The sequence below is a fragment of the Mastomys coucha genome, unplaced genomic scaffold (genome assembly GCF_008632895.1).
Source record: "Mastomys coucha isolate ucsf_1 unplaced genomic scaffold, UCSF_Mcou_1 pScaffold21, whole genome shotgun sequence".
Taxonomy (NCBI): domain Eukaryota; kingdom Metazoa; phylum Chordata; class Mammalia; order Rodentia; family Muridae; genus Mastomys; species Mastomys coucha.
This window is the reverse complement of record NW_022196904.1, coordinates 122012009-122029923: the sequence shown is the minus strand read 5'-3', so window position 1 is coordinate 122029923 and position 17915 is coordinate 122012009. Positions and strand designations below refer to the sequence as shown.

The window sequence follows — 17915 nt, the reverse complement described above, 5'->3', positions numbered from 1 at the left end:
TGGCAGGGGTGAGTAGAAAGGCAGCCTGCACAACCGGTTTGTTTCACTCAGCCACTGCTGATGCTATTGTCCCATTCCTCTCTCTAGTACGGAGATACAAGAGTTACCAGTCTCTCTTTGAATACAGAAGCTGAAACAACTGCTCAGGGTCATGTGATGGGACTTGTCACAGAATGAGGCTTTGCCTTGTTGACACCTTTAATGTGGAGACTCATCACTGGTCTTAGTGCTAAGAATAGGTGCCTGTTGAGTGCTCAGCCCTAAATGACACATGACATCTGTATCACCTGATACAGGGAGCCTCTGAAGGTGGGGCAGAAAGGATGTAAGAGCTGGAGGTGGGAAGAAGTCTCAGGGAAGACTGGAGTTGGCATAGTGGCTGCACCCATGACCTCATAGCAGCTGAACACAGGAAAACAGCCAGAAGTAGAGGACCTGCATCAGCTTCCCTGGCTTCATGGTCACCAGCCCCAAATTCTGTTTTACAGAATTTGCATTACAGGTACAACTGATTTCTGAGGGCGGGCTGGTGATGACCAAGAGCTTTTGTGCGAAGAATCCAGGAGGCAGGGCCTTCAAGAAGTACTCATAGAGGGGCAGAGTCTGTCTACAGACAGAAAGATCATTATGAGTTCCAGACCTGCCCGATGTTCATAGCAGGCCCTGTCTCAAAAGAAGAAGAAGAAAGAAAGGAGGAGGAGGAGGAGGAAAAAGTACATTTTAAAAAGATTTATTTATTCATTTTATTTTGTGTATGTATGTATTATACATATGCATTTATGCCTATTCATTTTATTTCATGTGTATGTTTGTGTACCTGAATGTACATATGTTCACTATGTGAGCACAGGTGCTCATAGAGGCCAAAAGAGAGTGTCAGGTCCTCTGGAACTGAAGTTACACACGGTGTGAGCCTCAAATGTGGGTGCTGGGAACATAACTCAGGTTCTCTGCAAAAGCATCAAGTGCTGGTAACCACTGAGTCATCTCTCCAGTCCCCAGAGAAGAAAACTTACAGAACTACTTTGTAGATGAAATAAGACTCCTTTGCTCAGCAAGGTGGTGCATGCCTTTAATCCCAGCACTCAGGAGGTAGAGGCAGGCGGATCTCTGTGAGCTGGAGGCCAGCCTGGCCTCCCACATAGTCAGTTCCAGGATAGCCAGGGCTACACAGAGAAACCCTCTTTTGAAAAACAAAAGTAAAGGCAAAAACAAAGCATAACAACAACAAAAGAAGACTTTACTTCTAAAATGAATTTTGGGTTTGGGGGACTGGTTTATTTTTGAGACAGAGTGTACTGAACTGTACTGTACTGGAACTGGCTATATAAACCAGGCTGTTGGCAGCCCACAAAATCAGAGATCCTCCTGCTTCTGCCTCCTGAGTGCTGGGATTAAAGGCACGTGTCACTACACTCGGTTTTAATTTTTAATTTTTATTTATTTCATGAATTTTATTTAATTTATGAATTTTGAAGCAAATGCATGAAAACTTTGGTAATATTGAGACTTACATTTTAAAATTCTCATACAATTTCATATATATAATGTTCTTCAATCATATTCCATTTCCCTCTCTCACCTCTCCCCCCACCCCCACCCCACTGAAACCCACTTCCCAGCAATCCCTCTCCTACTCAAACTGTTTTGATTCTGTTCCCAATGCACTTAATGTGGGCTGCTTACAGGAGCATGGCTGTGGGGTTATTTACTGGAGCAAGGCCAACTTACCATTGGCTATACCCTGAGGACTATGACTCCCTCCTGCCCAGCAGCCATTAACTTTCTATAGCTTCCGAGAGAGGGGCGGATCCCCCCTGCCTATGATGGAATGTTCATGGGTCTAGTATTGTGCAGGTAACTACAGCTGCTATGAGGTAAGAGGTGCAGCTGCATGTCGCCTTCAGAAGGTAGAGTTCCCTGAGACTTCTTCCCACCTCTGGCTCTTACATCCTTTCTGCCCGCCCTCAGGTGCTCCCTGAGTCTTGGAGAGGTGATATAGATGTTTTGAGCATTCAAAAAGCATTTATTCTCAGCCCTAAGACTAATGATGAGTCTCTGCATTAAGCTTTGTCTGCTTCAAAAACAACCAAACAAACAAACAAACAAAACAGAAACAAACCTCTGCTCAAAGCTGCTCAAAGGATTCCTAGAATCCCTGTACTTGGGAGACAGAGGCAGGCAGATCCCTGTAAATTTGAGGGGTAGCCTGGTCTACAGAGGAAGTTCCAGGCTACACAGTGAAACCTTGTCTCAAAAACCAGAACACCCCTCCCTCCCCACACCCCCCCCCAAACACATTGTAACAACATGCTATTTAGCAAAGCAGCAGTAGTAGTTTTCTCCCTAGGACCTCCCTAGCCATGGCTTTTGACTAGGTTCAAAATACCAAGCATGATTTTTTTTCTTTTTAGTAAGGGATGATTGAATGAGTCAGAATCTATAGCTCAGGCGAGCCTCAAACTCCCTATACAGCAGAGGATGACCTTGAACTTCTGATTCTACTGCCTGCATCTTTTAAGTGCTAGAATTATAGACCTGCCCCACCACAGCAAGTTTATCAATTTAAACTTGAAGACTGAATTAGATTTACCATAGAAGAAACAGAACATTTTGTTTCATCTCCATGCCTTTTTAAATGTTTTTTTAAAGATTTATTTTATTTATTTTATGTATATGAGTACACTGTAGCTGTACAGATTGCCGTGAGCTATCGTGTGTGGCTGCTGGGAATCAAACTCAGGACCTCTGCCGGGACCTTCGGAAGAGCAGTCAGTGCTTTTACCCGCTGAGCCATCTCGCCAGCCTCTATGTTTTTGTTTTTAAGATAGGCTTTCTGTAGTCCAACCTAGCTGTAGGGTTTTTTGGGGTTTTGGTTTTGGTTTGTTTGTTTGTTTGTTTGTTTGTTTAAACGAAAGACTTACTTAATTTATGTGAATACTCTGTCACTATCTTCAGACACATCAGAAGAGGGCATCTGATCCCATTACAGACGGTTGTGAGCTATCATCTGATTGCTGGAAATTGATCTCAGGACCTCTGGAAAAGCAGCCAATGCTCTTAGCTCTTAACTGCTGACTCATGTCTCCAGCCCCTTGGGTTTTATATATATGGCTTTTTCAAGACAGGGTTTCTCTGTGTAGTCCTGGCTGTCTTGGAACTCACTCTGTAGACCAGGCTGGTCTCGAACTCAGAAATCCGCCTGCCTCTGCCTCCCAAATGCTGGGATTAAAGGCATGCGCCACCATTGACTGGCCAGATAGAGTTTCTTGTATAGCTGTGTAGCTTGAGCTCTCCTGGAACTCTCTCTGTAGACTAGGCTGGCTTTGAACCCAGAGATCTGTTTGCCTCTACCTCCAGAATGCTGAAATTAAAGGCATACTCCATCACCACCAGGCTCAATTTATTTTTTTATTTATTTTAATTATGTGTCTCTAAATGTAGGTTTGTGTATGTGGATGCAGTGCCCATAGAAGCCAGTAGATGGCAGTGTACCCCCTGGATTTGGCGTTTCAGGAGTTTGTGGGCCACGTGCTGTAGGCTGGGAATCAAACTCTTCTTTGAGAGCAGTATATGGTCTCAACTGCTGAGCTATTTCTCAAGCCCTTGTCTATACTTTTTAAATATGATCTTGCCATGTATCCCAGACTGGCCTTGAACACAGAGTGTTGCTCCTCCCTCAGCTTTTTGGGATTATAAATGTGAGCCACCATGTACAGAAAAAACAAGTTTGACTTTCACCTTACATGGTATCACATGCAGTTTTCTGGCCTGAATAAAGACCTCTTCCACCTCTTAGGATCTGTATTTGTATGGGTATAGGTGTTTTGCCTGCATGTGAGTGCACCAGATTTTGCAGTCCCTGGGATGCCAGATCCCCTGAAACTGAATTCATAGATGGTTGTGGGTTACCAAGTGGGTGGTGGGAATCGAACCTTGATCCTCTGAAAGTGCAGCCTTTGAGTGCTCTCAACTGCTGCGCCATCTCTCCAGCCCTCTTCTTCCATCTCTTGTCCCTTTGCCCCGTGGAATTCATTACTATTTCGCCCAGGAACCAAGACCTGCTTTCCAGTGCAGCGCTAAATTGACAAGAAAAGAAAGGTTCTATATGTGTGCACATAAAAAGTTCTTCCTATTTTGTTTTTTAATTAGTGTGTGTGATGGTGCTTAAGGTGCCAGAAGAGGGAAACAGATCCCCTGGAGCTAGAGGTATCTTAGGAGCTACTCTGTGGATGTTGGGAACCAAACCGGGGTCTTTAAAGAAGCGCAGTAAGCACTCTTGATTGTTGGGCTACCGCTTCAGCCATTTGTTCTGTTTTTTGTTTGTTTGTTTGTTTGTTTGTTTGTTTCTTAATATCCTGCAAAACCCACAGTAAAGAAAAAGTGGCCCTGGCGCTGAGCATTTCTGTATGGTCAGGTCTTGGAGCAGTACCTTTTAGGGAAGGGGCCTCATGCATATTCGCATGTAACCAAGTCACAGCAAACTCCATGAGGAAATAGAAAAGAAAAATTTTGGGGGGCTGAGTGTGCCTAAAATCATTTGAACATCGAGCATATTAGGAATGAACCATTTTGGAGTGTAGGCTCTCCTTGTTCCAGAAAGTCACTGGGGTATAAAGCTGTTATTATTTTTAAAGATGCAATCTCACTGTTTAGCTGTCCTAGAACTCACTGGCTGTCCTAGAATTCACTGGCTGTCCTAGGACTTCCTATGTAGACTGAGCTGGCCTCAAACTAACAGAGATCCGCCTGCCTCTGCCACTGTGCCACTATGCCCCGCCTTCCCTGGTATTTAAAGCTGGTTCTCCCCACCTTCCTAAAGTAGCAACATGAAGCCTGTTTCCTTAGCTAACTGTTTCTTCACTGGGACACATGGATCCACACATGCTAGTACTGGAAGAACTCCCACTTCCACGATGGACTGATTACAGCTTAGAAAGACCGAAAAAGAAAATCAGTCATAATGTGGAAATCAAAGAGTCCTTGATCATTCTGAAAGTCAGGAAGATTTAAAGGTCCCCTGGCTGAGAGGTAACTTGTGTTATTCCCATTGGTGAAGGAGCCTTGCCATGCTCTTGAAAGGGACCAAAGTCAGGATTCAGGAAGTAATTGCTGCTGAGAGGGCCCCTCTGCCAAGTAACATGATATGTGCAAGCCACACCCCATCACAGTCCTAGGGCACTCAACTGGAGCTTTCCAGAATAAGCTTTTCCAGAGGCAAAGGAAGAAAAAAGTCATGAGTAACTGGCCCAGTTCAGAGGATCTAGGATGCTGGGGGAACTTGTGATGGCTATCCCTATCAGAGACCCAATAAGGTCCTTGCACCTTTTAGAAGGCAAGAAAATGCGTGTCAGGAGACACATGGCTGCTTTGAGGAAAGCCATTGCCTGTTTCTCTCTCCAGCACTGAGATTACACATTTATTTGAGCATACCTGGCTTTTCCACATAGGTTTGCATGGTTCTGACTCAAGCCCGTGTATTTTCACAGCAAGCATTTGACTGAATGAGCCCAAGACATTTTTTTTTTCAAATTCAAAAGGTAGAAGTGTGATTTTTTTTTTTTTGACCAACTTAGTTGCATCAGGGGACATGGTTATGAGTAGCTGGGGGTGTGGTGTGGGGTGAGGAGAGATAGAGAGTCTTCCTCCTGGCATATTTAAACATTTTCTTTGAAAGACAGCAATCTTCATGCTGCTGGAGCCTGGACAGGCAGCCTGCTAGTAGGAGGCGAGATTGAGACCTCTTAGAACAACCTATCCACCTGCAAGTTAGGAGGATGTACATTCAGCCGTCTGTATAGAGTTCACTCTTTTCTGGAGCAGAGCAAGCATCAGTCTCTTCTTCAGAGCAGGAACATATGGGTGTCAAACAGCAAACATGCCTTGACTGGCAGACGCTTGCTGATGAATATGCAAGTGTCCAGAGGTGAAACAGCAGAAGTTGGACCATGGTGGGTAAGAGACCTTGGAAATATTTTCTGTACCAATTACCAGATGGCATTTGTGTTTCAAGAGACGTTGAGGCTAAAAGAATATGGCTTTGCCTGCTGAAGGGCCCCTGTTAGCTGGCTTGGGTGTTGATGGCTTCCTTCCTTGAGACAGAAGGAACAGAAAGAACTAATGAGATACCCACAGACTTCACATTCAGACAGCCCTGAATGCTTCTGGCCTGCCTCACTTCATTCTGTGTGGCTTGGGCCAACAGGACCCCCCTATTGTCACCATGCAGCATGCATAATAACACCTGTGGGTTACCTGAAATATGCCCACAGACAGTCTGGTAGTCACTGGGTATGCCAAGTGTGGCAGAAGCTATGGTCACCCAGGTCTGGATTCTTGCCACTAACCTGACCTGTTGTGAGGGCTGAGATATTGGCTCTCTGCCAGGCCGTGCTTTCTAAACAGAATGACAAGTCATAAGGGCTGAATGAAAAGCCTGTTATCATCAGCCCACTGTCTCTCTCAGCTCTCATCCCCCCATGTAAGACAGAGGCAGCAATGGAGGCACTCAGAGGCTCCCAGCCCTCTCACTGTGTCATGCCCTGAAATCACTATGGAGACAAACTGGCCATCTCAACCTCACCTGCTCACCAAGATCCCCTAGTGAGCACTAAAATAATACCAGGGGTCCAGCTTGCCTAGACCATTAGATCAAGAGTCCTAGAGAGGGAGAGCTGGCGGAGGTATTGACTAAAAGCCCCCAGGGTATTATAAAGGACAGGCTGGGTGATGAACTCTTCTCTTGCAGTGCTGGCATCACACTCACGTCATCAGGCTTGCTTGGCAAGCTTTCTCATACCATAAACCACCTCTCACTTCCAGGTCAGCATTCACAGGACCTTATCTTAGCAAAATAGGAGACAAGGCCAACAAACAAAAGCACTCGGATGTGTGACCTTTACAAGAACATTCTCTGTACTCCACCCAAGCATAGCACAAAAGATATCTTTCAGTTTAAGAAGGAAAAAAAATGCGGGACTAGACAGATGGCTCAATGGTCAAGAGCTCATTTGTTCTTGGAGAGGACCTGAGTCTAGGTTCCAGCACCCATGATGGGATGCTCACAAGTACCTGTAATTCTAGCTCCAGAGGACCAGACACCCTCTTTGGCCTTTATGGGTACCTGCACACATATGGAATACACTCAGAAAGATAGACAGAAGTAAAAATAAAATAAGGGATAGAGACATGGTTTCTTAGTCACTGTTCTATTGCTGTGAAGAGACATAATGACTAAGGAAACTCTTATTTAAAAAAGCATTTAATTGTGGGCTTTCCTGCAGTTTCAGAGGTTAGTCCATTATCATCATGATGGGGAGTATGGAGGCAGACAAGATGTTGGAGAAGTACCTGAGAGAGAGACTGGACCTGGCATGGGCTTTTGAAACCTCAAAAAATGTGACATACTTCCTCCAACAAGGCCAACCTCCTAGGCCTTCTAATCCTTTCAAATAGTGTCACGTCCTGGTGACTAAGCATTCAAATATATGAGTCTATGGGGGCCATCAGAAGTACCACAGATGGCTCAGTGGTTAGGAGCACTGGCTGCTCTTCTAGAGAACCCAGGTTCAATTCCAAGTACCCACATGGAAGCTCACAACTGTCTGTAACTCCAGCCCCAGGGAATCTGATGCCCTCACACATACACACATGTAAAACATCATTACACACAAAATAATAAAAATAAATTGTTAAACAAATAACAGTTTTGGGGCTGGAGAAACAGTTCAGTGTTTAAGAATACTGGCTGCTTTTCCAGAGGACCCAGGTTTGAGTGTCAGCACCCACGTGGCAGCTTACAGCCAGCTACAATTCCAGCCCAGGGGATCTGACACCCTATTCTAATCTGTGAAGGCATTGAATACATGTAGTGCAGACAAAACACCTCTACACATATAAATAAATAAGCAAATAAATAAATAAATGTAAAATAATAGACAATTTAGAAATAAATAATTTTAAAACTAAGGGTAGTTTTATAGAAAATTGACTTCTTAGCCAGGCAGTGGTGGTGCACGCCTTTAATCCCAGCACTTGGAGGGGCAGAGGCAGGTGGATTTCTGAGTTCGAGGCCAGCCTGGTCTACAGAGTGAGTTCCAGGACAGCCAGAGCTATACAGAGAAACCCTGTCTCGAAAAACCAAAAAAAAAAGAAAAAAGAAAAAAAAGAAAATTGACTTCTTCAGTCTGACAGAACTGCTACAAAAAAGGGGCACAGCCCATTGTGGGTGGTGCTAATCTAGCAGGTACTCCTGGATGGTATAAGAAAGCAGGCGGAACAAGCCGTGGAGAGCAAGCCAGTAAGCAGCATTCTTCCACTGCTAACTGCTTCTGTCCCTTCTTTCAGTTTCCTGCTCTGACTTCCTTTGATGATGGATTGTGATGTGGAACAGAATCTGAAATAAGCTCCTCTTCCCCAAGCTGCTTCTGGTCATGATATTTTGTCACAGCAATAGTAACCCTAAGATTCGGGTAATGACCAAAAAAGGACAGGAAGAGGAATTCTCAAGTACAGTGTATTTACTTCTTTTATTGTTTAATTTATTTTTATGTTTATGAGTGTTTTGCATATGTGTGTGCACCAAGTGTGCGCCTAGTGCCCAGGGAGGTCAGATGAGAGCATTAGATGGTTATGAACCACCATGTGAGTGTTGGGGTTCTCTGGACGAACTAGTGCTCTTTACTGCTGAACTCCTCTCTTCACCTCTGCATTCTATTTCTTAATCTTCAGGCCAGTTACCTAGTGGAGGTGACCAGGAAGATCCAGTTTGTTCATGATTTGTGTTCTTTTCTGTGCTCATTATACCTTGATTAAAAACTTACCTGGAACCGGGCAGTAGTGGCACACGCCTTTAATTCCAGCAGTTGGGAGGCAGAGGCAGACGAATTTCTGAGTTCGAGGCCAGCCTGGTCTACAGCGTGAGTTCCAGGACAGCCAGGGCTATACAGACAAACCCTGTCTCGAAAAACAAAAAGCATAAAAAACAAACAAACAAATAAAAAAAACTTACTTGAACAAAAGAAAAGGGAAAGAAAGGAAGAGAGCAGGAAGGGGTGGGTGAATAAAGGGGCGAGGAGGGTAAGGAATGGGGCTGGACACTGCTCCTGCCTGGTCTCAGGGTGCCTGGAACACTGGTGTACTCACGTGGTTTGATTGGGAGCAGATGGTTTGAAAGAGGTGCCAGGACTCTCTTCCACCCACCTCTGCTCCTGAGGGCTTGGATGTCATCAGCCTTGCCCATAATTCAGCCCACTCTCCCTGGTAGATGAAGATATGAGTGCTAGCCCCCGGATACAGACTGGATTCATCTGATCCTCCACTTGGGTATCTGTGTGTGGGCAGGCAGGAGGAATCTGGGTTGAGCTGCTGAGATGGCCTTCATCCCCACTGCAGGTGGCCTTCCCCAGCCGAGCTAGGCTAGTGGGGGAGAGAGTGACTGTGCTGGTCAGAAGGGTCCCAGAGGTTGCGGCTGCTCCAGGTGTGGTCCCTTTGCCCTTGTCTGGCTCTTGCTTGCGTACACCGGAGGTGCCAGGACACTGTGAAGGGCATCTCAGGTTGGACAAGGACAGCTGCACTTCCTAAACTAGCTGCCAAGCCCTGTGGGGCTTCCAGAACATTTGAATGTTTCTGCTCTTTGTTTATGTCTATCTAGGGCAGACTTTATCCTTTCTCAGGCTAGCATTCATTGAGCCCATTTTGATTGAGAGCAACTGTAGAGGAGGCAGGAGGCATCCTCCTGGATTTTTCAGCAGCTTTGTGGGTACATCAGGATGCATGCCAGCATCTCTGGTCCCCTAAAGAGACATGTGTGCAGCATCCTTGGCTGCCTAGTATTGTAGCCACTAACTACACAGCTATTTAAGGAAAATTGCATTACATTTTAAAGAGTGCATGAGTGTACACAGCGAGAGGCCAGAGGGAGACATTAGGCATCTTACTTCTGAGGTAAGTATTGTCACCCAACTATACCTACAGATAGGGCTCAGAGACAGGGGCTGTTTGCTCGGGGTGTATAATTAAGAAAGACATGGCTTGCATTCCAACTGGAGAATTACTCCAGCCTCTCTTTGGGCTACTTCCTAGGTCTGGGCCAGGTGACCAGGTGGCCAGGCAGTCTCTGAGGTCTCTAATTTCTGTCACAAAAATTCTCGATGTTCTCCCAGGGTCAGCTGGTGGGTTTCAGAGAAGGGGATTTGGGAGAGGGGCCAGGATTGAGGAGACAAGGAAGCTTTTAAGCTGATGATGGGGGTCGGGGGGAGATGGGGCATGATAGTTAACAGAAAGAGAATGGGCCAGCTTACATCTGGGGCACATGAGATGGTCTGGGTTACCTGGGGGACCCATTGGCTTAGCACACTGGCAAGGAGGCCAGTACTACCTTCTTTGGCCTCCTCACCCATTCCCACAGGGCTTCTCCTTCCCCAGGACATTTTCTAACTGAAGGTATGCTGAGGTATGTTCATTTCTTATCATTAATGGAGCCTATAAAACAATGTATTCAACACAGTTTTCCTAACCCCCTTCAATCCACAGTGCCAACATTTCCCCAGCCTCTCCCAAGGAAGGCTGTTGAAGTGCACTGACCAGCTTCCTACAAAATCATCCTAAAAATGCCATCTGGTTCTTTGAGCTCAGTTTAGGCAAGAGAAACTTCCAGATCATTGCTATGAATGGAAATACCTAAGGGGTTAAGGGCAGTAATGCAGTTCTGTAATCCCATCACTAGACTAGCAGAGGCCAGAAACAAGGTGGTGAAATGATCCCCTGGAAATTGCTATAACAAGGCACTCATGTTGTACCATGGGTGTGGCTCTAAGGCCTACCACTTTCAGAAGTCAACCTGTGATGAATATGGCTACCCTACCAAGGGCAAGAGAAAGCATAACTGGAGTGCCAAGGTGAAGAGACCAAACACTACCGGGACAGGGACATTGTCAATTTTTTATTGGTAGACAATAAAAATTGTCTATCAAAGATTCAGACATGGATTTTTTTTTAAAGATTTATCTATTTATGTAAGTACACTGTAGCTGTCTTCAGACACACCAGAAGAAGGCACCCGATCTCATTACACAAGGTTGTGAGACACTGTGTGGTTGCTGGGATTTGAACTCAGGACCTTCAGAAGAGCAGTCAGTGCTCTTAACCACTGAGCCATCTCTCCAGTCCCAGACATGGATTTTTTGTGAAGGAACAACACCCCAACCCAAGAGGGCAGCTGGGACACTGTAGAACAGTGGTTTTCAATCTTCCCAATGCTGCAGCCCTTTAATACAGTTCCTCATATTGTGGTGATCCCCAACCATAAAATCATTTTCCTTGCTATTTCATAACTGTAGTCTTGCTGTTTATGAATCATCATATAAATATCTGATACGAAACTCCCAAAGGGTTCGTGACCTACAGGTTAAGAACCATTGCCCTAGATGATGTACTCTGGCTAGGACTAGGGAAACATAAACCAATAGAGAAAACTGGTCACTGGAGGAATTCTGAGGAATTCCTCTATCAGAGGAAATGCTAGAGAGCCAGGGCCAGAGAGGAGCTCTCCAGAGACTTCAGGAGCAGAACCTCTTGGGCCACGCCTCTAGGCTTTAGGCCCCACCCCCACCTCACAACTCAGCTCCAGATGCCTTGAAGTTTTATATAGTTTTATAAATTTCTAGAATCTGATTGGCTTCATTCAGGCCAGACATATACCACTAGAATGAGGAGTGGATGATCTTTTGAGAGACACATTGAGAGGTCCAAGGCAGGGCCATATCTAATCCACTCAACAGTGCCAAATGCAACAGGCACTCAGAGACTCAGAATAAATTCCTGTGTGGGCACACGAAGCCACCTTCTGTGGCCTCTAACTTCCTTCCTGCTCCATGGCAGGCTGTGCCCAGGACTTTATTTTGTCTGACTATGAATGCCTCTCTGAGAAGGACACTGGGAGTAAGAGTGCCTGGTTGGCAGAACCACAGAGCCTAGAGGGACAGGTCAGCCCTGCCCGATGCAGAATTCAGAAAATCAGACCTCAGATTTGGGACCAACCTGAAGGAGGTCAGTACTCTACCAGATTCTCCATTCTGTTTTGTTGTTTTGTTGTTTTGTTTTTCTGATTCTGAGTTCCCTGCCTTCATCTAGAATTTTCCTCAGAAACTTAGAATGTGACCTAACAAGCCATCAATGGCTACCTCTTGCTCTTGCAGAATGGGAAACTGAGACCCAGGAAGGTGTGTTTTCTTCTGAATCATTGCTTATGTCTGAAAGGTCTCCTCAATCTTGGTTTGGGGTTCTTTGACTGCATGGTAGGGGTCCTCTGTTGCTGTGGCAGGATGTTGAAGACCCCAGCTTAATTCCCTGTTTATTTGCAGACAGCTGTGAGTTGGGGAGGTAAGTCTGCAGATACTAGCATATGGAGGTGATCTTCTCAGGACTTACATATTTAGGGATTCTTGACTAACACCTGGTATATTAATTACTTGCCTCATTGTGATGAAATAGCTGGCAAAATTAATGTAAGGAAAGGCATTTGTTTTGGCATACAGTTCCAGGGCAGCATTATGATAGGGTAGGTACAGCTGCAGGTGTGTGTGTGTGTGTGTGTGTGTGTGTGTGTGTGTGTGTGTGTGTGTGTCACAGCACACAAGTGGAGGTCAAAGAACTTTGTGGAGTCAGTTCTTTCCTTCCACCTTTATGTGTGTGGATGCTGGGGCTCGAATGCTGGTCCCCAGGCTTGTGTGACATATACCTTTACCAAGCCGTCTCACAGCCTAGTCAGAGTTCTTGCCAGCACCTCCCAGGTGCTAACAACTAACCTCTGTCATTCTTCTAAGCAGATTTTATTTGACTCCTTTTTTTTTTAAGTATAGAATAGAGTTTATTTAGGGCATGGGGAGAGGAGTTAAGAGAGTAGCAGAGGCAGAGAAGGAAAGAGTAGAGTAGTAGAGACCAGCCATGACCACGTGGAGAGAGAGGGGGAGAGAGGGGGAGGAGGACAAGAGGCAAGAGAGAGGCAAGAGAGGAAGAGTATTTGACTCCTGTCTTCCTTTCCTCAACCCATATTTCCTGGTACCCAGTCAGTAACCAGTCCCTGGGGATTTGGAGGTGCTTTTGTTACTATTCTGCCCTCCAGGGCATCCCCACCTACCAGCAGAGTGAGCTCTAAGTCTCAATCAGTCCTGTGCTGGGTAGACTGCATCACAACAAACACATAGCACTTGGGTTACACAGCCATTCCCAGGCACTCACAAGGGTTTTCTAAAGGAGACATTTGAGCTGTTCCCCAAACAATGGGTGGCCTTGTCCCAGACTGAAAACCCTTTTAAAGGGTCAAGTTGCATAAACTCTGACTCCTAACCTCCCCTCTCCTGCAAGCCAGGATCCTGTGCTTATTTCCAGGGAGCAACTACTGTTTCTTTACTCCTCCTACACACCTGGTTTGGAACTGTCAGAAAGGTCTTTTGGGTGATCCGTGTTTTAATACAACTAAACCACATCTGTTTGTCATTGAGACCTAATGCCCCCAGCTCTGCCAACCACAGCAAGCTGGCCACAGCCAAAGTTCCTAACAAGGAAATGTTTGTTTTGGAATCAAACACCTCCCAGACTTGTTTAGATGGGGACCAGACTAACCAGACACTCTGCACCTCCTGATACAAGTTGAAGGCCACGACATGAAGGAACAATGGCAGGCAGGAGGCAGAGTTCTGCAAAGAGAGTATCCTCATGATCAAGAAAACGCTTGTGTGTCCCCACGTGTGCATGAGTGTGCACTAGCACAGCTTGGCTTCTGCCTTAGAGTCTGGCCTTATATTGTCTGTTCTCTGAAACTTTTTGGACCTGTAGGAAACAGATTCTGAGCTAAGAAAAGTTAACTTAGTTTCAGATTTATTAGGGAGAAAAATCAGTGTGGACAGAACCTTGTAAGAGTGAGGCTGCCAGTAACTGAATGGAACTTGCAACCAACTCAGATCCAGGACACAGCTCACAATTGTTACTTTCTCCTAGTTTTTATTTACATTGACTTAAAAAAATCTTTTACTTTATTGTGGGGTCTTTTTTTATGTGTTTGTGTGTATACTATATTTATCCATGCCTACACACGTGGAGACCAAAGGTCAACATTACCTGACTTGTTTCATTAATTTGTGTGTGTGTGTGTGTGTGTGTGTGTGTGTGTATGTGTGTGTGTATGTATGCCATGGCATACATATAGGGAGGTCATAGGACAATGTACTAAAATTTGTTATTTCTTTCTACCACATGGATTGTAGAAATGGACTTAGATCTTTATCAGCTGAGCCATCTCTCCAGCCCCTCAACCTTTTTTCTGAGACAGGGTCTTGCTGAACCTAGAGTTAATGATTGGGCTTGAATAGGTGGCCAATGAGCTCCAGGCATCCTCCCCAGTCCCTCTCCAGCACTGGGATTACAGATACCCATCACCACACCCTGTCCCTCTCCAGCACTGGGATTACAGATACCCATCACCACACCTGTTTTTATGTGGGTGCTGAGGATCTATACTTGGATCCTCATGTTTGATAGCAGAGCCCTCATTGAGCCCTCCTGACCCACTTCTTAAAATATAAGATATTATTACTGTATGTGTGCATGATGTGTGGACATGAAGGCCATGGTGTATGTGTGCAGGTTAGAGGACAATTTTGTTAAGATCAATCTCCCTACCTTTGTATGGAATCTGGGGACTGAACTCAGGTTGTCAGACTTTATAAGCAAATACTTTTTCCTGCTGAGCAATCTCACTAGCCTTTTTTTTTTTTTTTTCAAATCTCTCTAATACAGTTAAATTATTTTGTTAAAGTAACCAGTGTCACCTGCTCTACCACCTGGCATTTAAAGATATGTATCCCGACTAGGGATGAGATTGCCAATTTTATGCTTTGACACTACTCCAGAAACACCAATCACAATGTTTGTTTTCCACATCACTCAACTGCCACAGCTCTGCTGAGTTCAGAACACATTTGCTGGCCCTGTTCTGAGACCTCACATGTCCTGAAGTACTCTCAGAGCAACAACTTCTGCCTCCTCGTTATTGGGTGGAACAGACACTCCAAACCAGAGTGGATTTTCTGGGTAGGTGCTATCAGAGGCCTCACCGGGCTTCAGCTTTATCCACTATGGGTGCTTCTCTAGATAGCTTGGTTCTCACCACACCGGTGATTCTTGAAATCAACATGAATATTTTGGTAAGTTGTATTCTTAGATTCCTCTTGAACCAGACAGACAGGTCCCTATGGAGACTGAGAACAAGTTTTAATGCCCTTTAAAAACTACCATGGCTGGAGAGATGGCTCAGTGGTTAGGAGCACTTACTGCTCTTACGAAAGAATCATTTTAGTTCCTAGTTCCTTTATTGGAGGCTACCAATCACCTGTCAATCCAGCTCCAGGGGACCTGATGTTCTCTTTTGGACTTTACTAGTACCTGCACACACAAATACACACACCAACATGCACACACACACAAACACATAAAACTAAAGTATCAGAAAAAAAAGCCTACCCAATAGGCAACACCTACTGAGGCTAGAATTTGCTGGTGCTAAGACAGACACTAAAATAATGTATCATGATTAAATAAGTTTTTATTGTCACATTTAACTGCTTTGTCAGATATACACTGTATATTTCAGTATGGCATAAAAATAAGAATATTTTCCTGAATGTCAAAATCTGAACAGAGGAGATGGCGATGGCACTTTAACAAACTGGATTCATACCGGGCTGAAGCTGCTAGTAGGTAGCTGATAAAAGCTGGAACACACTGCAGATAAAATGACCCTCAACATTCAAATCAAATGGAAGTGGTGTGAGCCCAGAAAAACCAGGACAGTAGTTACAATGCAGACCCTGGGGCACAACCAAAGCAGGGCAGTCCAGCATCACATTTCTAAGCCTGTATCCACTGTCTAAGACTGGAAGCTGGAGCTCATGAGTAAATATCACTACAAAATGAAATGAATCCTTTGAAACCAGATTTTAAGCCTTTTAACGGCATCTTCATCCTTACATGTTGTAACTAGTCCAAGAAAAGGCAGTCCAGCGCCAAGCATCATTGGCTGATTGATTGCCATAAATGGTAAGTCTTGCCATTTCCAATCCAGCAGCCCAACATACTTAAAAATGGTTTTTAGTGGTTTCACACATTCTGGGCAAAACTTGAAAACAAGCAGTAATTAAATAAAAGCGTAAGTGCATCCCAATGGTCTCCACACAAAATTATCCCCTAAATGGCAACTTTAGGGGAAACAACAACAACAACAAAAAAAGAAGTATGGTTATTCAGACTTGAAGTGGATCTGTAGTCACCAAGATTCCTGGATATTTTCTCAAAAATGTCTTTCCTCCACAACTCTAGCCCAGTATCTGCCACACCTAAGTACATTACATCCTTTACACAGGAACTTAGTTAAATCCACTGTGTTTGGGATCTGTTCAGTACAGACTCAGGCCTGGCTTCTCTCTTCTGCCATCTACTGGTGTGTGGCCTCCCTCTACGATTCCAGAACAGAGACCACCTGTGCTGGTGCAGTGCAGCACCACTGCTGTGTACCAGAAGACAAGGACCTGACTTCAGACATGGATCTGGGTGAGTACTCACTGGGGATTAGTATTCCTACATTTTTAAAAAGGCAACCATTTTAAGTGACAATACATATCAGGCTAGTAGAAAAAAGTTGAAACAAAGCCCTCTCTTCCCATCTTACAAAACCATGCAGACGAGAGAAGGAATGTCTGACTTGTTCCAATTAGGCTTCTTGGAATTAACAAAATTCTTTTCTGGCAAAGATGAATTTGGCTCATCATAGAAAGTTCTTTGAAGGCTGCTGCTAAATTCATTTCCCTTTGAAAAAGCAAATTTCAAGGCATGATAGTGCAGAGGTAAGTTTCTGACTTAGAGAGTATTTATAGACTAATTGTGCTTAGTCTCTGATCTCTGATTTATCTTAAAGAACAGACTACACTGAGGAGTTTCACTCTGCCTAAATTTACTAGTACATCCATGAATCGCACCAGAATTAGGACAATTTGATTATCATAATGATTTTGTTGTGAACCCGTGCACTGTACCCAGAGGTGAGGACCAACGGACAGAGGACTCTAGGAGTTCTGTGCACAGGATGCTCCACTTAGGAGCCACGGCATCTGAGAAAGCAGGTCTCCCCACAGATTAAGTCCTCAACAACACTCAATAAGCCATTAAGAAAAGTAGTGCCAAGTGGAGAGTGTCATTAGTTTACTTAAATCTGGGAGGTCTGAGTGTTCCTGGGGTCCTCGTCAGGATGTGTCGAGAGCTGTGAATTCTTTGAATGTGAGTATTCACTATGAGGGGACTCTGCAGGATCAATCAAATTTTCATAATCACTGTCATCTGACTCCTCCCCACTGTCCCCAGCTGCACTCTGGGAAGGAAGAAGATCTGCTCCACTTCCTGTGAACTTCAGTCCAGCACTGGTGGAAGCATAGTTGGAAGAGCCCACAGCCTGAGGCCGGGGCATGAAGACACTCCTTTCCATTCGAGAATGGCTCAGAGTACTTTCTTGATTGTTTGGGTGGAAATCAGAGTAAGGGGGTGGAGGATCAGAGAGCTCCGTATCTGCCAGAGTACTTCTCCCTTCGGCTGAGAACCCAGAATAGGACATCCGAGGACTGAATGCTGGCTCCAGACTTTCGGATGGCATCTGTCTGTTTAACAGGGCCTGCTGCAATCCTGCACAGAAACAGAAAGAATGTTCTTAACAAGTTCTGTATCTTCATAGCTTTTTACCTCCACTTGTTAAATGGTCAACTTGAATATTCTGGAAATGAGCAGCAATACTAATATTTTACAAATGGTCCCTCTATACTTTAACTTCCTTGCATATCAAGTATCAGACTAACCAGTTACACAGTGAGGCA

At 44.8% G+C, this 17915-nt stretch overlaps 1 protein-coding gene and 1 long non-coding RNA gene across 2 annotated transcripts in view; one reads left to right on the top strand and one right to left on the bottom strand.

Annotated features, from left to right (window-relative positions):
• Nucleotides 1-346: 346 nt before the first annotated feature.
• On the top strand, nt 347-17530 carry LOC116103114. The gene is made up of 3 exons (XR_004123392.1): nt 347-502; nt 16456-16605; nt 17413-17530. It is a non-coding gene; the product is annotated as an uncharacterized LOC116103114 (long non-coding RNA).
• Nucleotides 15584-17915, bottom strand: part of Abraxas2 (abraxas 2, BRISC complex subunit) — a 27399-nt gene continuing 25067 nt past the window's right edge. The window contains exon 9 of the mRNA XM_031388609.1: nt 15584-17727. Within this exon, the coding sequence (XP_031244469.1) occupies nt 17258-17727 (470 nt within the window). The 3' untranslated portion in view covers nt 15584-17257. The remainder of the gene's footprint in view (nt 17728-17915) is intronic.